Raw genomic sequence first — 24,427 nt, 5'->3', positions numbered from 1 at the left:
ACTCCTGGCCTCAAGTGATCCACGTGCCTTAGCGTCCCAAATTTCTGAGATTACAGGTGTGAGCCACCATTCCTGGCCTGGCATTTTTCTATTCTATGCTACTTCTTCCCTATATGAATCTCTCATTCCTGGATTTCCTGATGATGATGATTTGTACCACATTTCAAGATGTGGCCTGTCACTCTCATAGCTAGGTATTTGTAATCAAGTCTCTGTCTTTCCGGCCCCTGATCCATTCATTTCTCCTGTTCAAAACCACTATCCTCAAATCCATCTTAACCCTGAAACCATGGCTTCCCTACTTTTTTTCCTCTGGAATTTTCCCAAACAAAATATCTTATTTCCTCAGACGCTAGCTCCCTGATTGGCTTCTCGGGGCCACTTTCCTAAGCTTCACTTGCTCTTAGTCTTGGCTCAAGAACAGTCTTTGGTGGATTTTAAATCCCTTGAGATGGTAAGTGAAACATTCTTTGCACCAGCTTAGGTACAGTCTTCTGGGGAGAGGGTCCATAGTTTACTAAAAACATCAACTTTCTTTCTTTTCTTTCTTTTTTTTTTTTTTTTGAGACAGAGTCTCGCTGTGTCGCCCAGGCTAGAGTACAGTGGCGTGATCTCGGCTCACTGCAAGCTCCGCCTCCCGGGTTCATGCCATTCTCCTGCCTCAGCCTCCCAAGTAGCTGGGACTACAGGCGCCCGCCACCATGCCTGGCTAATTTTTTGTATTTTTTAGTAGAGATGGGGTTTCACCGTGTTAGCCAGGATGGTCATGATCTCCTGACCTCGTGATCCGCCCTCCTCGGCCTCCCAAAGTGCTGGGATTACAGGCGTGAGCTATCGCGCCCTGCCCTTTTTTTCTTATATATAAGTTTTTTTAATCATAATTAAAGACATGCAGGAAAGTTATAATAGAACAAAAAATTCTCATATACTTTTTATCCAGATCCTCCAAATGTTAACATTTTACTATATTTGTTTTATTTCCCTCTCTCTTTTCTGAACTCTAAGAAAAAGTTACAGACTTATGTGTATTTCCTAAAATTAATATGCTATACATGACCACAGTATAATTTATTTTAAAAAACAGGGCAATTAATATAGATAAAGAACTATTATTAACCTATAGCCCTTATTCTGATTTTTCTTTTTTTTAACCATCTTTATGATTTGTAAGTATACAGTTCAGTAGTAATAAATACATTTATATCCTTTCTTTCCCCTTCATCTCCCTTTCCCCCCCTCCCCTTCCTGGCCTTTGGCAACCACCAATCTACTCTGTATCATTATGAGATCTACATTTTAAGCTCCCACATATGAGTGAGAACATACGATATTTGCCTTTTGTGTAAAAGCTTCAACTTTCTTAACCCTTGCCCAGCTGTCTAGCACAGTGGTCTCCAACCTTTTGGCACCAGGGACCAGTTTCATGGAATACAATTTTTCCACGGATTGGGGGATGACGGTTTTGGGATGAAACTGTTCTACCTCAGATCATCAGGCATTAAATTCTCAGAAGGAGCATGTAACCTAGATCCCTCACATGCGCAGACTAGATCCCTCGCATGCGCAACCTAGATCCCTCACATGCGCAACCTAGATCCCTCGCATGCGCAACCTAGATCCCTCGCATGCGCAACCTAGATCCCTCACATGCGCTCACATGCGCAACCTAGATCCCTCGCATGCGCAACCTAGATCCCTCCATGCGCAACCTAGATCCCTCACATGCGCAACCTAGATCCCTCGCATGCGCAACCTAGATCCCTCGCATGCGCAACCTAGATCCCTCGCATGCGCAACCTAGATCCCTCGCATGCGCAACCTAGATCCCTCGCATGCGCAACCTAGATCCCTCACATGCGCAGACTAGATCCCTCACGTGCGCAACCTAGATCCCTCACGTGCGCAACTAGATCCCTCACGTGCGCAGACTAGATCCCTCACATGCGCAGACTAGATCCCTCACATGCCAACCTAGATCCCTCACATGCGCAACCTAGATCCCTCCATGCGCAACTAGATCCCTCACATGCGCAACCTAGATCCCTCACATGCGCAACCTAGATCCCTCCATGCGCAACCTAGATCCCTCGCATGCGCAACCTAGATCCCTCCATGCGCAACCTAGATCCCTCGCATGCGCAACCTAGATCCCTCGCATGCGCAACCTAGATCCCTCACATGCGCAACCTAGATCCCTCCATGCGCAACCTAGATCCCTCCATGCGCAACCTAGATCCCTCACATGCGCAACCTAGATCCCTCGCATGCGCAACCTAGATCCCTCCATGCGCAACCTAGATCCCTCGCATGCGCAACCTAGATCCCTCACATGCGCAACCTAGATCCCTCACATGCGCAACCTAGATCCCTCACATGCGCAGACTAGATCCCTCGCATGCGCAACCTAGATCCCTCACATGCGCAGACTAGATCCCTCGCGTGCGCAGTTCACAATAGGGTTCGCGCTCCTATGAAAATCTAATACCACCACTGATCTGACAGGAGGCGGAGGTCAAGGCTGAAATGCTCCCTAGTCTGTTGCTCACCTCCTGCTGTGCTAACAGGTCACGGACTGGTACCAGTCCACAGGCAGAGGTCGGGGACCCCTGCCGTAGCACCAACCCAACTTGGAAGCAAAGATCTCACTCCACATTTTCTCAGTCTGTTTGTTCTCTCAATTCAACTTTGGTATCAAAGAATATGTCTCTAATATAAATACATGTGCTACTTTCAGCTCTGACTCTGTTGAGGTCTACCCTTGATTCACTTGGGATTTTTTTTTTTTTTTTGAGATGGAGTTTCACTCTGTCACCCAGGCTGGAGTGCAGTGGCACAATCTCAGCTCACCACAACCTCTGCCTCCCAGGTTCCAGCAATTCTCGTGCTTTAGCCTCCCAAGTAGCTGGGATTACAGGTGCTGCGCCACCAAGCCTGGCTGATTTTTGTATTTTTAGTAGAGACGGGGTTTCACTATGTTGTCCTGGCTGGTCTTGAACCTCCAACGTCAGGTGGTCTGCCCACCTTGTCCTCCCAAAGTGCTGGAATTACAGGTGTGAGCCTTTGTGCCCGGCCTCACTTGTGATTTTTTAAGAAGATGGATAAGTAGAGTGACAAAGAACTATGATTGTTGCTCTTTTTGTACTATTAAATATTTCAGCAATACCAATATTTAGGTGTGCAGTTACCTCTTTCTCCTTCAATTCCTTCAAGCCAAGAATAATTAATGCAAATAATAGCAAGCTGGTAAGTGTATCAGTATCGTGTTTGTCAACCATTCTTTGAGAGGATTTCCTGATTTTGTTGTTGTGAACCTTTCTTTAAAAGCCTTCAGGTTTGTTTCTGGCATATAATGTTTAAAAGTTTGAAGTATTTTTTTTAAATGATATCCACATTGTTTTGAAAAATATTGGAAAGGGCATACTAAATATATAAAAGACACGTAGATAGAAATCAAGTAAGAGGATCTGGACCTTTCTGCCCTCTTCGTGTGTATTGCCACACTGCCCTGCGTTTCATCTTCGTGCTGCAGCCTTCCACTGCTCCCTCATGTCCTCTGACAGACTCCATGACCCTCCTTTGCCTCCTGACTGAAACCTGGCTTACCCTGAGGACCTGCGTCTGCTGCCCTTTCCAGGGAATGCTACCGCTTCTCCCACACTCCATGGACCTCTGGGTCACTTCTCAGACCATTGTGCTTTACGGGACACTGTCCTTTGTGGTCCTGCACTGTGGTCTTGTTGTTCTATCCCTTTTCATTACTGTCATGGCTCCCTTCCATTTGCTGAACAGTTTAGTACCTGGCTCACAGTTACCCACTTTGCCCCAAACCCTGCTGCCATCCTGGTTGTCCTCATTGTCTCTAGGGACAATCATTCCCTCCTTGTAGCATCTGGGTTTTTTGCCTCCTCAGACTCAGGGACACTCACCTCACCTCACTTCCACATTCCACACTTGTTGCTTCTCCACAGGTCTTGTCGTTACCCTGAATATTTCTCCACTTCCAAAATCTGAAACCCCTCTCTTCACCACCACCACCACCTCGTATCTTTCCTTGTATCTTTCTTACTGGGTTATTTCAACTACATCCATTACTTGATCAGCTCCCCTGATCTTTATTTTCTTCTCTATTCAGCTTTAATTTTAAGTTATCATTTCAGCCACTCTCGGGCCAAAGTCTCCAAACTCCGTGATTCATTGCCCTTCCATTGTGCTTCCTGCAAAATTCTAACCCTGATTATCTCAATTTTTGACTTGTTTCCATGAGCCCGGGCCCAGGCTTCTCAGCCCCGCAGGAGATGCAGTTCCGATTAGTAACCCTGCGAGTTCACGTTCTCACACCACACCCAGGCTCCCAGGCCTCTCAGGACAGGGGAATGTAGTTGATCAGAAACTGCAAAATTAGCATTTAAAACATCCTTATTTGGTATTTACTTCTCTGAGTAGAAGAGGTTCCTGATCAAATTCAATTCCATGGCAGTCAAAAGCAGTAATTTGGCAGGGGAGCAGGACTCCTTGCCCCTGTCTATGTGCATCTGTGAGGCAAAATTAGAGAACTATATGAAGCTGGAAACCAATAGCTAGGAGGCCAGAGTTTCAAACCCCACATTCTACCTTTTAATGTAGAAAAGGTTTATCAAAGCTAAAGTTTAGGATACAAATTGCTATAGAAGTGAGAGCTATTCAGCCTTCTTGTTCTTGGGAGAAGTGCAGGGGGTTAATAAATTTGGAAAACTGTGTTCTTAATAATTTAATATATTTATTATATAGTATTGAGTAATACACTTGGAAAATTAAATAAATATGTTCTAGAGAGACTAAATCAGTGATTTCTGATGACTGATACATCCTATCTTCAAAACCAATCCTCCATGCTAGTAAATACAAAGTATAGAGGAGTAATACATAAGTGGCTTTCACAAAGCTGTTTTCATCCACAGTGGGCTGGTTAGGCAACAGATCATCTGCTGCTGTAACAGGTAACCCAGCAATCTCAGTAGCTTAACACTGTAAGTGTTTATTTAATGCTTATTCCATAAGGTCATTCCAGGACCAGGGTTTTTTCCCACTAGTGGCTCGGCCATTCTGCATGATAAGGGTCAGCAAACTTTTTCTGTAAAGTTCCAGATGGTAAATATTTTAAGCTTTGTGGGCCATACAGTCTCTGTTGCAACTACCCAAGTCTACCATTGTGCACAAAAACAGCCATAGAGCCAGGCATGGTGGCACATGCCTCAATTGCAGCCACCAGGGAGGCTGAGGCAGGAAGATCACTTGAGCCCAGGACATAGAGGCTACAGAAAGCCATGATGCCACCACTGTACTCCATCCTGGGCAACAGAGCAAGACCCTATCTCTAAAAACAAACAAAATACAAAACAGAACAAAAACCCAGCCATAGACAATATGGAAACAAATTAGCCTTGTGTTCCAATAAAATTTTATTTATGGACACTGAATTTTGAATATGATATAATTTTTCATGTGCCACAAAATGGTACTTTTTAAATGTTTTATTTAAAAATGTAAAAACATGTTTTTGCCTGCAGGCAGTGCAAAAATCGGCAGTGGGCGGGGTGTGACCTACAGGCCACAGTTTACCCCGTCACCTACTTTAGGCCTCCTTCAAGGCCTCAGAGTCGTTCTCTGCGTTCTCTACATCCGGGTGGCAATGGAGGATCTTGTGGGAGATTTTAGGAGCCAATCCAAGAACCCACATTGCCCCCAATCACCACCATCATATTTCATTGACCACAGTTACTCACAGGCCCTAACAGGATGCAAGGGATCTAGATAGTACAGTCTTCTGTGTGCCAGGAGGAAAATGAATTGGTGTTGGGAACAAACAATAACATTTTTCATCAAATAATTTTCCTTCAATTTCCATTTTTTTCTTGCCTTTGCTTAAAATATTTCTCCCTATGTTTTTCCCTTCCTTGACCTGGATGGTTCAACTTCTCAATTTTACCTATTACAGTCTAATCTTCCTTTAAGGTCCATTTCAAATGTCTGTCTTGAAGCGTTTTTTGATTCATCCAACTGAATGTAATTTTTTCCCTTTGAATCAAAGAAATTTGAACTTTTCACATCATTTACTTTACCATATGGAATCTTTCCACCGCTAGATCAGAAGCTCCCTGAAGGTTGATGCTCTTCATGGTTTTTTTTTTTATAACAGTTTAATTGAAATGTAACTCACATATAAAATTCACCCTTTTATTTATGTATATATCTTTTTTTTAATTTTTTTTTGAAGACAGGGTCTTGCTGTGTTGCCCAGGCTGGAGTGCAATGGCGCAATCTCAGCTCACTGCAACCTCCACCTTCCAGTTTCAAGTGATGCTTTGTGCCTCAGCCTCCTGAGTAGCTGGGACTATAGGCATGTGCCACTATGCCTGGCTAATTTTTGTACTTTTAGTAGAGATGGGGTTTCGCCATGTTGGCCAGACTGGTCTCAAACTCCTGGCCTCAAGTGATCCACCTGCCTTGGCTTCTCAAAGTGCTGGGATTACAGGCATGAGCCACTGTGCCCGGCCAAAATTCACCCTTTTAAAGCGATTCAATGTAAAATGGTACGGCTGCAGCTGAGCACAGTGGCTCACGCCTGTAATCCCAGCACTTTGTGGGGCCGAGGTGGGTGGATCACCTGAGGTCAGGAGTTCAAGACCAGCCTGGCCAACATGATGAAACCCTGTCTCTACTAAAAATACAAAACAATTAGCCAGCTATGGTGGCAGGTGCCTGTAATCCCAGCTACTCCAGAGGCTGAGGCATGAAAATCGCTTGAGCTCGGGAGGCGGAGGTTGCAGTGAGCTGAGATCACACCACTACACTCCAGTCTGGGTGACAGAGCAAGACTCCACCTCAAAAAATAAACAAATAAATAAATAATAAAATGGTACAGCTGCTGTGGACAATAGCATGACAGTTCGTCAAAAAGGTAAAAATTGCCATATAATCCAGCAATTCCACTTCTGGATATTTACCCCAAAGAATTGAAAGCAGGGGCCAGGCACAGTGGCTCATGCCTGTAATCCCAGCACTTTGAGAGGCCAAGGCAGGTGGATCACTTGAGGTCAGGAATTCGAGACCAGCCTGACCAACATGGTGAAACCCCATCTCTACTAAAAATACAAAAATTAGCTGGATGTGGTGGTGCACACCTGTAATCCCTGCTACTTGGGAGGCTGAGGCAGGAGAATCACTTGAACCCAGGAGGTGGAGGGTGCAGTGACCCGAGATCACGCCACTGCACTCCAGTCTGGGTGACAGAGAGAGACTCCATCTCAAACAAACAAACAAAAAAAGAATTGAAAGCAGGGACTCAAATAGATATTTTTACACTCATGTTCATAATAGCATTATTCACAATAGCCCAACAGTACAAGTAACCCAAGTATCCATTGAAGGATGAATGGGTAAATACAATTTAGTATATGCATACAATGGAATATTATTCAGCCTTAAAAAGGAAGAAAATTCTGACACATGTTACAACATGGGTGAACCATGAGGACATACTGCTAAGTGAAATAAGCCAATCATAAAAGATCAAATACTGCATAATTCCACTTATATGAGGTACCTGGAGTAGTCAAATGCACAGATATAGAAAATAGAATGGTTGGCCAGGGTTGGGGAGAGGGAAAATGGGGAGTTATCATTTAGTAGGTACAGAGGTTCAGCTTTGCAATTCGGAAGAGTTCTGATGATGGTTGCACACATTGTGAATGTATTTAATGCCACTGAACTGTGCACTTAAAAAGGGTTATGATGGTAAATCATATGTGTATTTTGCCACAATTTTTAAAAATAAGAAAATGCATAGTAAGAGTATCACCAAAAAAGAATACAATTCAATGGTTGTTAGATATTGACAGAGTTTATGCAACCATTGTCACATCAATTTTAGAACATTCTCATCACTCCCCAAAGAAATCCTCTACCCATCAATAGTCACTCTCCATCACCCTTCCCTCCAGCCCTTGGCAACCATGAATCTACTTTCTGTCTCTATGGATTTGCCTATTCTGGACATTTCATATAAATGGAACCATACAACATGTAGCCTTTTGTGTATGGCTTTTTTTTTTTCTTCGAGATAGAATCTCACTCTGTCACCCAGGCTGGAGTGCAGTGACACAATCTCGACTCATTGCAACCACTGCCTCCTGAGCCCAAGCAATCCTCCCACCTCAGCCTCCTGAGGACCATAGGCACATGCCACCATGCCTGGCTAATTTTTTGCATTTCTGGTAGAAATAGGGTTTTGCCATGCTGGCCAGGCTGGTCTTGAACTCCTGAGCTCAAATGATCCTTGCGCCTTGGCCTCCCAAAGTGCTGGGATTACAGGTATGAGCCACCGCGTCCAGCCCTGGCTTCTTTAACTTAGCATAATGCTTTCAAGATTCGTTCATGTTATAGCATATATCATTATTTTATTCTTTTTTTTTTCTTTTTTTTTGAGACAGAATTGTGCTCTTGTTGCCCGGGCTGGATTGCAATGGCGTGATTTCGGATCACTGCAACCTCCGCCTCCCAGGTTCAAACGATTCTCCTGCCTCAGCCTCCCAAGTAGCAGGGATTACAGATGTGCACCACCACGTCCAGCTAATTTTTGTATTTTTAGTAATGGGGCTTCACCATGTTGGTCAAGCTGGTCTTGAACTCCTGACCTCAGGTGATCTGCCTGCCTCATATTTTATTCCTTTTTATGGCTGAATAATATTCTCCATTTTGTGTATCCATTCACCAGTTGATGGACATTCAAATTGCTTCCATTTTTCGGCTGATTTTTTAATATGAGAAAAATTTATTTTTATTGTATAAATGCAAAAATTACAGGAAAATATTTTAAAGCTTTAAAAAATGCCAAATGACATTGATATAGGAAAATCACAAAGCAGGAGAACTACACTAAATGAATAGATTTCATTTTAAAATGTCTCACTGTATCTCAGATTTTGAAAGATTCCATTTCTGTGGAAGACAGTTGATTCTGTTGAAGATATAATGCCCCCTAGTTTAATTAACAAGTACTGATAGCCACTGATCTATTTATCTTGGGGAGGAGATAAGAAAGATGTGTATACATTCTGTGTACATGTAATATACACAATTTTCTGGATCCAGCCTTAGCTCAGGGTTTCTGAAATTTTTTTTTAATTTTATTTTAGATTCAGGGGGTACATGTGCAGGTTTGTTACATGGGTGTATATATAGCGTGATACCAAGGTTTGGGTTTCTAACGTTCACTCAAGTAGTGAGCATAGTACCCGATAGGTAGGTTTTCAACCCTTCTGGCTTCCCTCACTCCCCCCTTTTGAAATCCCCAGTGTTTATTGTTCTTATCTTTGGGGCCATGTGTACCCAGTGTTGAGCTCACACTTATAAGCAAGAGCATGCAGTATTTGGTTTTCTGCTTCTGTGTTAATTTGCTTAGGATAATGGCCTCCAGCTGCATCTATGTTGTTTGCAAGTGTGTGATTTTATTCTTTTTTATGGCTGCATTTGGCTATTTTGAATAATGCTGCTAATGAACATTCATGTACAAGCTTTATGTGGACATATGTTTTCAGTTCTCTTGGAGATTTAGATATCAGTGGAATTGCTGGATCATAAAGTAACTCCATGTTAAACATTTTGAGTAACTGCTAAACTGTTTTTTACAGCAACTATGCCATTTTAAAAAATTGCCAGCAATGTATCAGAGTTCTAATTTCCCCAAATCCTCACCAAAATTTGTTATTGTCTGTCTTTTTCATTATTGCCTGTCTTTTTCATATTGCAATCCTAGTGGGTTTGAAGCATTATCTCACTGTGGTTTTTATTTGCATTCCCTTAATGACTATTGATGTTGAACATTTTTTCATGTGATTATTACCCAGGTGTTGCTTGTGCTTTGGGTGTCATGTCTTAGAAACCATTGCCTAATTCAAGATCACAAAGATGTATCCATCCATCAGACTTACTCCTAAGATCTGCTTCTAAGAATTTTATAGTTTTAGCTCTTACATTTAGGCCTATGATCCATTTTGAGTTAGTTTTGTATATGCTGTGAGGTAAGGGTCCAACTTCATTCTTTTGCATGTGGATATCCAGTTGTCCCAGCATCATTTGTTGAAAAGACTATACTTTCTCCATTGAATGTTCTTGGCACTCTTGTTAAAAATCAATTGGCCATAATTGTGTGGGTTTACTTTTGGCTATCAGCTCTATTCTGCTAATCTATATGTCTATCCTTTTGCTATGACCACTCTGTCTTACACTGTCTTAAATACCGTAGGCTTTTTTTTTTGAGACAGGGTCTCACTCTGTCACATAGGCTGGAGTGCAGTAGTGTGATCATAGCTCACTGCAATCCTCAAACTCCTGGGCTCAAGATATCCTCCTGCTTCAGCTTCCCAAATAGCTGTGACTATAGGCATGCACCATCATGCCTAGCTAATTTTTGTTGTTGTTGTTGTTGTTGTTGTTGAGATGGAGTTTCACTCTTGTTGCCCAGGCTGGAGTGCAATGGTGCGATCTTGGCTCACTGCAACCTCTGCCTCCTGGGTTCAAGTGATTCTCCTGCCTCAGCCTCCCGAGTAGTGGGGATTATGGGCATGCACCACCACACCCAGCTGATTTTGTGTTTTTAGTAGAGACGGGGTTTCTCCATGTTGGTCTCAAAATCCTGACCTCAGGTGATCCGCCCACCTCGGCCTCCCAAAGTGCTGGGATTACAGGTGTGAGCCACCGCACCTGGCCGCCTGGCTGATTTTTAATTTTTTATAGAGTTGGAGTCTCACTATGTTGCCCGGGCTGGTCTCAAACTCCTGGTTGCAAGTGATCCTCTCACCTTGGCCTCCCAAAGTGCTGGAATTACAGGCACGAGCCACCTCACCCAACCTTGAACAGTTTTGTCATACAATTTGAAACTGGGAAGGGTGAATCCTCCAACTTTGTTCTTTTTCAGTATTGTTTGGCTCTTCTGGATTTCTTGCATTTCTATGTGAATTTTAGGATCAGATTATTGATTCTGCAAAAAACCAGCTGGGATTTTTATAGGAATTGTATTGGTTCTTCACATCAATTTGGGTAGTATTGCCACCTTAACAATATTGAGTTGTCTGATACAAAAACGTTTAATGTTTTTCCATTTGTTTGGTCTTATTTAATTTCTATTAACAATGTTTTGTAGTTTTTAGTGTACAAATCCTCCTATTCTTTGTTAAATTTCTTCCTGTATATTATTCTTTTTGATGCTATTGTAAGTAGAATTGTTTCTTTTAATTTTATATTCAGATTGTTTATTTCTAATATATAGAAATATACTTGATTTTTGTATATCAGTTGTGTACCTACAATCTTGTTGGACTCATTTATTAGTTTGTATAGCTTCTATTTGTGTGTGTGAATCCGACTAATTTTTATATCCTCTGAAACACTTAACAGAGTGCAGTCTTAACTAGTACTCAATCCATTTGTGTTTCTTGAATCAATCTCTTTAAATGCCACATTGTCACATAAGCCTTCCATCCAATGAATAATTTATCAGTTCCCAATACCACTGAATCGTTCTTTTTCTCCTTTGATTTTTATCTGCAGGCTTGGGAACAATGGGCCGAGGCATTGTCATTTCTTTTGCAAGGGCCAGGATTCCTGTGATTGCTGTAGACTCGGACAAAAACCAGCTAGCAACTGCAAACAAGATGATAACTTCTGTCTTGGAAAAAGAAGCCTCCAAAATGCAACAGAGCGGCCACCCTTGGTCAGGACCAAAACCCAGGTTAACTTCATCTATGAAGGAGCTTGGTGGTGTAGATTTAGTCATTGAAGCAGTATTTGAGGAAATGAGCCTGAAGAAGCAGGTCTTTGCTGAACTCTCAGCTGTGTGCAAACCAGAAGCATTTCTGTGCACTAATACTTCAGCCCTGGATGTTGATGAGATTGCTTCTTCCACTGATCGTCCTCACTTGGTCATTGGCACCCACTTCTTTTCGCCAGCTCATGTCATGAAGTTGTTAGAGGTTATTCCCAGCCGATACTCTTCCCCCACTACCATTGCCACTGTTATGAACTTATCAAAAAAGATTAAAAAGATTGGAGTCGTTGTAGGCAACTGTTTTGGATTTGTGGGGAATCGAATGTTGAATCCTTATTACAATCAGGCGTATTTCTTGTTAGAAGAAGGCAGCAAACCAGAGGAGGTAGATCAGGTGCTAGAAGAGTTTGGTTTTAAAATGGGACCTTTTAGAGTGTCTGATCTTGCTGGGTTGGATGTGGGCTGGAAATCTAGAAAGGGGCAAGATCTTACTGGACCTACATTGCCTCCAGGAACTCCTGCCCGAAAAAGGGGTAATAGGAGATACTGCCCAATTCCTGATGTGCTCTGTGAATTAGGACGATTTGGCCAGAAGACAGGTAAGGGTTGGTATCAATATGACAAGCCATTGGGTAGGATTCACAAACCCGATCCCTGGCTTTCCAAATTCTTATCACAGTATAGAGAAACCCATCACATTGAACCACGTACCATTAGCCAGGATGAGATCCTCGAACGCTGCTTATATTCACTTATCAATGAAGCATTCCGTATCTTGGGAGAAGGGATAGCTGCTAGCCCAGAGCACATTGATGTTGTCTATTTACATGGATATGGATGGCCAAGGCACAAGGGTGGGCCCATGTTCTATGCTTCCACAGTGGGGTTGCCCACAGTTCTAGAGAAGTTGCAGAAATATTACAGGCAGAACCCTGATATTCCCCAACTGGAGCCCAGTGACTATCTAAAAAAACTGGCTTCTCAGGGAAACCCTCCCCTGAAAGAATGGCAAAGCTTGGCAGGCTCCCCTAGCAGTAAATTGTGATTCAGCCTTCCAGAGTATGCCTCACATGCTAGCATCAGGAAATGCTGACTGAATTTCAGTGAAATTAAATCCAAAATCCAAAGTACGATTATTCTGAAATACAAAGCAAAAGAAATAATCAGTAGAATCTTCTGTGTGACAACTCTAATGGTCAAATCTTCAGGAATGTGCTTCTGAATCTGTCCTTACCAGATAAATTCAATGCATGGACTTGTGGGAATGTAATACCGTAATAGCTGATGAAAGAGGCGCAGGCCTAAGTTGAGATTCTCAGATGCTTTGATCATTGGATAAATGTGTCATCAATTAATAAATGATAAATGCAGCTAAGTCGTACATTCATTTTGACTCCTTTCGGTGTCACACACATAGCGTTGATCAGAAATCTTATGAATCATACACACACTCAACAAACATTAAAGTTGTAGGAAAAACACAGTTGGAAATTGGTAAGGGAACTGAGTACTTCAAACCATCACAGGGAACTCAGGTTAGTGTGGCAAGCCTTTCCTCTTCTGGTCTTCCCTCTTGTGTTTATGGAGAAATAATAGAAAGTAGTAAGTCGTTAACTTAGTGTAAGAAGGGTCTTACAGAACATCTAACCTTCTAGGATTTCCCAGTTCTGTGATAGAGTAATGACACCAGTTTCCCTGGCATGACAAGCCTCTGTGATGTTACATATGGAAATGGTTGAATCTTGAAAAATCTAAAATTGTCACAAAACACATTTTGTATGATTTTGTTGTAAGAGTTCTTCTCTTTTTACTTTTTGCCTTGTTTAGTTAAAAATTAAGGGGCTGGTCAATACAAAAACTTGTACACAAATATTTATAGCAGAATTATTCATAATGGCCAAAAGCTGGATACAACCCAAATGTATATTAACTAATGAATAGATAAACCAAATCTGGTATAGCCATACAATGGACTATTATTCAGCCATAGAAAGAAATAAACGGCCAGGCACAGTGGCTCACACCTGTAATCCCAGCACTTTGGGAGGCTGAGGCAGGAGGACCGTTTGAGGCCAGAAATTTGAGACCAGCCTGGGCAACATAGCAAAACCCTGTCTCTACAAAAAATATTTTCCGTACATTAGTGGTTGCCTAAGGCTAGAATTGGGGGTGATGAATGGGGAGTACAGGATTCATCTAATGGGTACAGGATTTCTTTATGGTTCATGAAAATGGTCTAAACTTATTGTGGTAATGGTCACATAATAATATATTAAAAACCATTGAGTTGTATATTTTAAGTGGGTGAATTATATGGTATGTGAATTATATCTCAATAAAGTTGTTAGTAAATAAATGGGGCTGAAGATGTTATCCTTCATTGTGGTGTAAATGAACTTTCACAATATTTTCACCTGTGAACCCAAACAAAATGATGAAAGTTCTGATGGAAAAATCTTGAATGAATAGAGTATAAGTTTTCTGTTGTTAAAAAGCAAACAAAAAACCAACAAAAAATCCAAGGGTGCCTTGAATTGTACAGAGCACAATTATTATATTTGAAATGCATACTACTTAATTTTATATAATTTGGTTTGTGAAATTAAAGACATCAATAAAAATGATTCCTGAAAGTAGTAATTTTGTCTTCAAAGTGACTTGTTTTCAAATTAATGTCAAAAAAACCCACTAACTTTTTCTTCAAACCAGGAATTAATTTTGAGTTCTTGCAACTTATTTTCACCCTACAGTAGCCTTTAGATTAAGGTTGTTTTTTTTTTTTTTCTGACCAGAGTCTTGCTCTGTTGCCCAGGCTGGAGTGCAGTGCGCAATCTCGGCTCACGGCAAGCTCCGCCTCCCGGGTTCACGCCATTCTCCTGCCTCAGCTTCCCGAGTAGCTGGGACTACAGGCGCCTGCCACCACACCTGGCTAATTTTTTGTATTTTTCAGTAGAGACGAGGTTTCACCATGTTAGCCAGGATGATCTCAATCTCCTGACCTTGTGATCCACCCACCTTGGCCTCCCAAAGCGCTGGGATTACAGGCATGAGCCACCGCGCCCGGCCTAGATTGAGGTTTTGAAACTAGAGGGTCTTTGAATAGATTTTATGAGTCAATAACCCCTGAAATGTTATGATAAAATTTGTGTATATATATCTGAGTGCATTTCTTGGAAGAGGTACCATATCTTACATCATATTCTAAAGTATCATGACCCGACCGGGCGCAGTGGCTCACGCCTGTAATCCCAGCACTTTGGGAGGCCAAGGCAGGTGGATCATGAGGTCAGGAGATCGAGACCATCCTGGCTAAAACAGTGAAACCCCATCTCTACTAAAAATACACAAAATTAGCCGGGCGTGGTAGCACGCGCCTGTAGTCCCAGCTACTTGGGAGGCTGAGGCAGGAGAATCACTTGAACCGGTGAGGCAGAGGTTGCAGTGAGCTGAGATCGTGCCACTATACTCCAGCCTGGGCAACAGGGTGAGACTCTGTCTCAAAAAAATTATGACCCAATAAAGGTTAAGGACTGATAGAAAATGGGAAGAGCGGCCCGGCATGGTGGCTCATGCCTGTAATCCCAGCACTTTGGGAAGCCAAGGTGGGCAGATCACTTGGGGTCAGGGGTTTGAGACCAGCCTGGCCAACATGGTGAAACCCCATCTCTACTAAAAATACAAAAATTAGCTGGGCGTTGAGGCGCATGCCTGTAGTCTCAGCTACTCGGGAGGCTGAGGCAGGAGAATCCCTTAAACCCGGGAGGCGGAGGTTGCAGTGAGCCAAGATCGTGCCACTACATTCCAGCCTGGGTGACAGGGAAAGACTCCGTCTTAAGAAAAAAGAAAGAAAGAAAGAAAGAAAACGGTAAGAGGAAAATATGAGTTCATTCCTTCTTATTTTACATCAAACGAAGCCAAACGAATTGGAATTTGCTGGGTCCTACATATAATAGGAGTTAATATGATGAAATTTTCAGGGTATCCTCTCCTGTCCTTGAAAATATACTTGCTTAAAAGGCTGATTTTGTTACTAATTTTAAAACTTTTTTTTTAAAAAAAACCTCTGGATTTCGTTTTAAAAAATATGTTCTAATGATAATTGACTCTGATGGGAATTATATATTGGAAACACCTTTGAAGCTATAGGACTCCCAGCTTGAAAGATGCTCTTAATGATACTACTTAAATCAGTAAAGCCACCATGCAGCTGCAGTTGCTCTCTATTTATTTACTTCCAGCAGGAACAGGTGTGCATGACAGCGATAAAGTGAGTAATCCTAAATTCCCCTGATTAATGATGTTACAGAATTCTTTATGCAAACCACACTCTACTGCACTGTAGGAACCTAAAATTTCAAGGTCTTAGGTTTGTCTTTAAAACAGATACCTAGAAATCAGAAATATTGCAGCCTCACTAGATTATCTGAACCCTTTTGGTAGCCATTGATAAGATTAAATCAAGTTCTCTGGACTATGTTTAAAAGCAGCTTTTGCAAGAACAGAATAGTTCTTGACTATTCCTGGGACTGTCAGTACCATCTGCTTATCTTACCAGCTTATACGTATTTTGAGATTAACAGACAGGTTACACTGCTTCCAGGCAGGACAGCAGCATTGCACAACTCCAGCGGACACCATTCATACTGTGTACCAAGGGGTTGTCATCCACATGGAAAAGATATGAATGACATCCCCAGGAATTGTATAATGCCTAGTTTTGTTTCCAGGACACTCTGTGTGGCAGTTTCAAGCCAAAAACTCTTCTGGTTATTGCTGTATCTTTCTAAATAATAGTTGACAAAAGTGGCTGGGAAAACCTCTATTTAGACTGGATCACCAATGGGACCAAATTTGGGACAAAATGGGACAAAATGATTGCATTTGGTTTGTTCTTTTTAATATTTTTTTCCTAGCACCCTGAGAAAGAGGAATATGAGAGAGATGAACAGAACTTTAAACTCTTGTCCAAAGAATACCAGGGCATTTAATTTATTTTGTATTTTTTATAGAGACTATGTTGCCCAGGCTAATCTCAAATTTCTGGGCTCAAGTGATCTTCCTGTCTCAGCCTCCCAAAGTGCTCAGATTACAGGCATGAGCCACTGCACCTGGTCTCCCTGCGTGTTTCAATTGAAATATTTATTTGTTCTTTTTCACCCAAACTTAAAGCAGCCTGGCAGAATGAGTGCCTGAAAGCATCTCATAAGATGACATGAGCAGAGCTAATGCAGTCACTCGTGTGCATGTTTTCCCTGTACTTAGGGCTATTCCACATGCTCTAAGATGACACATAAACAGTTGCTAATTCTAGCCATAGTGTGATATCCCTAGGATGAGCTTAGGGCAAAACTTTCTCCAACCAGATCCTAAATGCACATGGATTTCCAAAGCTGGCCAAGGCCTAGAATGTTGTTGATCTGTAAATTGACCGCTGGCTGTCCCCCAAAGTTTCTTTTCTTATGTAAGGATAAATGTCCCAATTGTTAGCTAAGCATATAGTTGCCCAGAATACACAACGTATTTGTCAGCTTCTCTTGTGGATATGTGACTAAGTTCTAGATGATGGGATGTCAGAGGGAGTGTCACATGGCAGCTTCTGGGAACTGGCCTTCACAGTCAGATGATGTGCAGCCTTTGCCCATTTCATTTTTGTCTCTTCCTCCATCTTCCTGCCTGGAACACAGATGTGATGGCCAGAGTTGCAGCCACTAGACTAGACCATGAAGACAGAGGCCAGGCCCTGGAATGAAGAGCAAGAATGAAGAGCAGTAAAGAGCTTGGGTCCCTGAGGAACTCGTGGAGCAGCACGGCCCCTCTACCTCCAGCAGTCATTTATGTGAGAGAGCGATCAACTTGTATCATGGAGAATTTCCTGTTATTTTTAAGTCTTTACTCATAACTGACCCTAAAATCTGAATGAATGCAAATGGGATCCAAGAATTAGTACGGTTTGGGGTTCTTTGTTTTTTGTTTGTTTGTTTTTTTCTCAGTGCCATAGGCAATTCTGATACACAAGTAGTTTTATTTATTTATTTATTTTGGGACAGAGTTTCACTCTTGTCACCCAGGCTGGAGTATAATGGCGCGATCTCGGTTCACTGCAACCTTTGCCTCCTGGGTTCAAGCAATTCTCCTGCCTCAGCCTCCCAAGCAGCTGGGATTACAGGCATGTGCCACCACATCCAGCTAATTTTTCTATTTTTAGTAGAGATGGGGTTTCACCATGTTGGCCAGGCTGGTCTCAAACTCCTGACCTCAGGTGATCCACCCGCCTCGGCCTCCCAAAGTGCTGGGATTACAGGCGTGAGCCAACAGGCTCAGCCACACAGGTAGTTTTAAGAATCTAGTCTCATGAAACAAAATTTGTTTTTTTAAAAAATGTTTTCGCCAGTCTGATGTATTTTTCAACCTGATGTTGAATTACTCAGAAATTTTTATATGTTTCACATATAATTGTTGTGGGCAGACGGAGATGCCCAATAAGAACCTGAGAATAGGGCTTTAAATAAACATTTAGTAGGAAATAGTCTCACAGGCCTACTTGAACCTCAGCTTGACTATTACTTAATTAGAAATAAAAAACATTCATGAAGAAAATATGTATTAACAGAAGGAGAAGTGATCAACAATAGCATAAGGGAAAAGAAGAAAAATTGGAAAAGCAGCATCTCTCAGCACTGACTAAAAGTACTAAATCTGGGGTGCATAAACTTTCTGCTCACTAGATCAGAGATCTCCAAAATGGGGTGCCTCTACTCAAAAGAGCATAAAAAATGATCCACAGAGGTGTAGGCAGAAAATACTAGAACTACCATTGCTACTTATTTTTGCCTACAAAATAAGAACTTAATCTTGATTAATATTTTGTGTGCTGATGTACACTGTTGCCCTCAACAGGCTGCATCTCAGACAGCTATGAGGTGTCCTGAGCAAAGCAGGCAACATCCAAAATGCAGAGGCTGACAGAGGTATCCTCCCACTTTCATTTGCTTTCAGCGTATTGAGAAATATTGTAGATTCTCTGTAATGGGGTAAGTGGATAGTCAGACTAAATTACTTAATTTAACTAAACTAACCCTCACAAAAAAGTCCTTGAAGGGAAGCCCTCTTAAAAAATTTACTTATGAATGCATAAAGAAAATGGGGTACACGTACACAATGGAATATTGTTCAGCCGTAAAAAAGAATAAACCCTGTTATTCATGGCAACATGGATGGCACTGGAAGATGTTATGCTGAGTGAAGTAAGCCAGGAATGGAAAGCTAAATACCACATGTTCTCACTCATATGGGGAAACTAAAAAGAGCAGATCTCATAGAAATGAAGAAAGTAGAACAGAGGATACCAGAGGCTGGGAAGGGTAAGGGGAAAGCCCCATGAATATGTATAGCTACTATTTGTTAATTAAAAAATAAAATTATAAAAAAAGGATTCCTTCAAAGAAAGCGCAATTGAAGATAAAACAAAGCAAGCAAAGGTGAGCAACGAGAAAATGGCAGAGCTGGTAGTTCTGGTGTCAGCTTTTAGTCAGCTGCATTACAAGGTAGAATGAATTAGTCAAATCTCGCAAGAAGTTGGCCAAAAAAATGGAAATTATCAAGAAGATTATTAGAAATTTTGATTGATGGACGGGTGCGGTGGCTCACGCCTGTAATCCCAGCACTTTGGGAGGCTGAAGCAGGTGGATCACCTGAGATCAGGAATTCAAGACCAGCCTGACGAACATGGTGAAACCCCGTCTCTACTAAAAACACAAAAATTAACTGGTGTGGTGGCACGCACCTGTAATCCCAGCTACTCGGGAGGCTGAGGCAGGAGAATCACTTGAACCCAGAAGGCAGAAATTACAGTGAGCTGAGATCGTGCCACTGCACTCCAGCCTGGGCAACAAGAGCAAAACTCCATCTCAAAAATAATAATAAATAATTTTTTAAAAAATAAATATTTATGTACCTGCCATAAATAGTGAAGTTTGCCCTAAAAGTGTACTGTCTGATACTAGCTAATGAAAATATGAAACCATCACATATTAGTAAGATATTTTAATATATTACTTGATCAATATCTAATCATTTATAAATTTCTTTTTTGTGTTGTATAATGTACATGTATATCAATATAATAGGAAAAGTATATGATTTGTAAGTCAATAAGCATTCTGCATATTAGATATATATACTAAAATTTTCTGTGATGTGCTACCCAGATCCTCTTTCAGGAATGAAAGATTAATTCTCCCAGCTTCCAGAAGTGCTGCCAGAAGATGGCCTTCTTTAGGGACTGCCTTGCTCAAGGTCACAGCTTCTTCCAAAGGTAATTTGCTCCGTGCAGGAGTCCCCTTGCCCCAGCTCTGCAGGGCTGGCATAGTCTAGAGCTCCTGGCGGGTCACACTGATTGGAATGAGGTCTTCCTTCATCCTGCAATGCTCCTCCACTTCTTCCTCTGCTCCTTCCCGCTTCTCTCTCCTCCCTTGCAATGGTGTTAATTCCGAGACCACTCCCTAAACATTTTGGACTTTATTTGTTTATTTATAATTTCATCTTTGATTTTAGATCGGGGGTACACATGCAGGTTTGTTACATGGGTATATTGTGTGATGCCAAGGTTTGGGTTATGACTGATAATTTTGCACATGAATCTCAATCTCAGAGTCTGCCTCCCAGGAAACCTAACCTACAATAGTGAAGGTGCATGATTAAAAATACTTGGCAGGCCGGACACGGCAGCTCACGCCTGTAATCCCAGCACTTTGGGAGGCCGAGGGGGGTGGATCATTTGAGGTCAGGAGTTTGAGACCAGCCTGGCAAACATGGCAAAACCCTGTCTCTACTAAAAATACAAAACATTAGCTAGGCATGGTGGTGTGCACCCATAACGCCAACCACTTGGGAGGCTGAGGCAGGATAATTGCTTGAACCAGGGAGGCAGAGGTTGCCGTGAGACAAGACTGTGCCGCTGCCCTCTAGCCTGGGCCGCCGACTGAGACTCCATCTCAAAAAAAATGCTTAGCAATCGTCAACCTACAAGCCAGCAACTCTTCAGTGTTTGTTTAATAGACTTCTTTTGATCTCACATGCTATCAATTTTTATAAATGTTCTATGTGTGCTAGAATTTCATTCTCTATTTCATGAATATGGAATTCTACTATTAGATCAAGCTTGTTAATTATGTTACTCTGGTTTTCTATACAGCCTTGCCTATGTTTTATCTGTAATCTTACCTTCCTCTGATGAGCAGGGTCAGTTACCCATGCCAGGGTGGTTACAAAGAGCCAGAAGTGACTGGGGGGCAGTCATAGCTTAAGGGATTCTTACTGTATCTCTGGTGGAAGTATTTCCCCTCTAGGAACCAGGACTTCTAGATACCGTGTTAGTTGCTTGTGCAGGAAATAAAATTCCCCAAGGGGGCCACTTCTACTTCCACTATTTGGTGTCTATAACCCTGTGTTTTATCTATTGGTAACATAGCACCATATGTGATTATTGATTTAGAGTATGAACTATATCCTGGAGAGTGATACCCCATTTCACAGGGCATCATTTCGAAACTGGCACCTCAACAGTACCTGCAAAGATATATCCCATTGCTCTAAGAGAAAGGCTAGCAGCTTCTATGTAGTATAATATGTGACTGGACTAGAGGACCCCGTAGTCGTCCATCCACTTCTATACCTCTTTTGTTCCAAAGTATGTCCTTTTCCCTGATGCAATATTATGTGAGGTCTTGTACCACTGATTCAGATTCTAAGTCCTTGGAGAATGGGGCTGAAACCCTGTAGTCAGAAAAGAAAAACCTGTATCTGGAATATATGTCAATTCCAATCAAGATGGATCACCGATCCTCCCAGAGTAGAAGAGTTCTGATGTAGCCGACTTACCACCAAGTGGTTGATTGCTATCCTTGAGTACCAGCCCCCGGGGTGCAGCATTTACTAGTCTCTGGCTAGTAAATTGTACCTTCAGCAACTAGATCAGCCTTGGTGAGTGGGAGCCCCTTCTGCTGGGTTCATGCATGGCCTTCATCCCTGCAACCATGCCTACTCTGTTCACGGGCCAGTCATGCCAGTGCTAAGGTGGGCAGTGATCATGACTGGTTGATGTCAGCTAGCCTGGCCACTCTGTCTACTTGGTTGCTTCATTCATCTTCTTGGTAGGTGTTCTCTGGAGGTCATTAACATGTGATACACTACTTTTCACATTTCACACCCACTCCCACAGGTCATCCATCTCTAGTTCCCTAGTTCTCACTGTCCCCTGACTTCCAATATTCCTCCTTCTAGGCCTTGACCAACCATCCAAGCTGTTTACCATTGCCCACATATCCTTATCTCAAGCTACTTCTGTGAGTCTTTGGATCTCTTCTTCCACCATCTGCCATAGCAGTTTCAACGGTTAACCTAGCAGTGTATTAACAACGTCTCCTAGAGTGCCTAGGTATTGAATCCTGTGTCTTGAAGAGTGTTTCCATGTTGATAAACTCTACCTACCAAAGTTTATGTTCTGCCACTCACTTGAACTAGCACCCTCAGGTCTAGTCCCACACATGCTCTCCTGGCTTCTGCTAATAGGTGCTGGCTACGTCCTACAGCACCTTAAGGGTATGATCCCTTTTCTCCCCTAGTGATCTCAACACCTCCCTGGATGAGTTATTTCGTGACTTAACTCTAATTATTGTCCTAGGGGCATTTTCGGAGCTGAGCACGTGTTGTCTTATAGGACGGAAACCTCTTATCTTCAAGCAAGTGAGGAGCACTAGTGTTTAGCAGGGAAAGGCAGGTCACTCCTGCAGGCCCAGAGCATTTAGGGGAATCTCAGAATTTGAGATTTTCAGATTCATTGACTCGATGTCCCCATCCCAAGTCACAGGGTCCCACTTCTTCCTAATCAAAGCCCTAACCTTATCATAGTGGACTTACCATGAAAATTCGGCCTTTTGCCGAACTCCACTTTCCTTATAATTAAGTCCCGGGCCTGATACTCTGCCTTTTCTCCCCTGTGACTACAGGAGATGAGCTTCTTCATATGCTGCCAGGGAAGTCCTGTGATGTTCACAGTTCATCTTACACTGGTAATTAATCATCTTCACATCTTTTATTATATTTCTCCACTGCAGCAATAGCCTCCAGCAACCACCATCTGACTCCATATAATCATAATTTCCGATAAGCCTCTCAAATGCCTGAGATATTGCTTTCATTACTTCCTACCGATATCCCATCACAACTTCTCCATGGGTAAAAGTTTTAACTTTTGCAGCCACAGCATGCCAGGTGGTATCAGTACTCCACTTATTACGAGGGATGACGTCCTCAGTGCCAGGTGGCTGGTTGATGATCCAGTTCCAAAATTCCATTTTAGCAGTTTGCCTCCTAGGACCACTTCTGTTAAAATTGCCATAGAATGGGAAGGAGACCCGAAGCAGAGATTTCCATGCAGGTCTACTGGTGAATGCTCTTGGCAACAGCAGGTGTAAGGGAGTGAAGGAAACAGGATTGAGCAGAAGGAGGGGTTGATACAGATGTAACAGGGGCTTCAGTGGACCCATGGGGAGGTCAGGGGCTTGGATAGTCCTTCAGAGATCCTAAATTAAGGCAAGGGGGATGGACCTTTGTACCCGGACCTTGACTCACTTTTGGCTGTGGGTTGCCCCTAGGGAGGAAGGCATAGCCTTGGACATACCATCAGCCAAGATCAGTATCCTGGGATCAGTTCAGGTCCTTACGGCCAGTACTCGCAGCAGCTGGGGGAATCTGGTTGGTGCGGCACAGCATCAAACACAGAGCTCTGCCTTGTAGACCTTCATTATTGCTCTAATCGCTCTCATTATACTTTAAGCTCCTGTTTTTGTAATTTGCTCGAGAAACCTGCAACTCCCAGCATCCCTCCTCACCTGGACATTCATCCCTGTGTGGCCGTGGACTCTTTTCATCGTATGGCATCTAATCTGGTGTCTGATCTTCCTCAACTCTCCAAATCCTTCTCCTGAGTCCTCTCAAACTCAACATTTGCATCAGCATGTCCTCTAGTCTCAAATGCGTATTGAACACTTCTGTATCTCCTTGGGGTCTTCAAGAGAGTCTCTAATAAATTACTGCATCAGCCAGCTTTTGAATACATTGAAAAATAAAACAAGAAGTAACTATGGAGGCCAAAATAGCACCTTTATTAGAGATAGAGGACAGGCAGGAGGATGTGGTTTGATGTAGATTAACCCCATGGACTTGATAACACTGCGCTGGAGAATTAGACGGCCCACCCTGCATAGTCACAGCAGCAGGGGGCCACATGTATGTTCTCACATTTTCTAAAGCCCTCAGTTATGTGGTTTTAAATGATTTGCTATGGCACATTAGTTGTCTCAGGCCCTAACAGGTGAGGTATAATCAGGAAAAAGAGGGAGATAGAACTCTCAAGAACAGATAATCGATAATTGAATATAATGTGTCAAGTGCCAAATGAATGATGTAGAATGTTAATACTGGAATTCAGAGAAGAAGGTAGTCACTAAAAAATTCATGCTCCTTAACCTAAAGGAGGCCATGCTACCACATTTCTTTAGACCACTCCTTCCCCCATTCTTCTAGATGATTCCTTCATACCTCCTATTCTTCCAGATTCTGTCA

The 24,427-nt window shown here is 42.3% G+C and overlaps 1 protein-coding gene across 2 annotated transcripts in view; it reads left to right on the top strand.

Annotated features, from left to right (window-relative positions):
• Positions 1-14,443, top strand: part of EHHADH (enoyl-CoA hydratase and 3-hydroxyacyl CoA dehydrogenase) — a 67,909-nt gene extending 53,466 nt beyond the window's left edge. For both annotated transcript variants that reach the window (XM_003256581.2, XM_003256580.2), the window contains exon 7: positions 11,587-14,443. In XM_003256581.2, the coding sequence (XP_003256629.2) occupies positions 11,587-12,848 (1,262 nt within the window). In that variant the 3' untranslated portion in view covers positions 12,849-14,443. The remainder of the gene's footprint in view (positions 1-11,586) is intronic.
• Positions 14,444-24,427: the final 9,984 nt, after the last annotated feature.

The sequence above is a fragment of the Nomascus leucogenys genome, chromosome 11, assembly GCF_006542625.1.
Source record: "Nomascus leucogenys isolate Asia chromosome 11, Asia_NLE_v1, whole genome shotgun sequence".
Classification (NCBI taxonomy): Eukaryota; Metazoa; Chordata; class Mammalia; order Primates; family Hylobatidae; genus Nomascus; species Nomascus leucogenys.
This window is presented reverse-complemented; position numbering and strand designations above follow the sequence as displayed.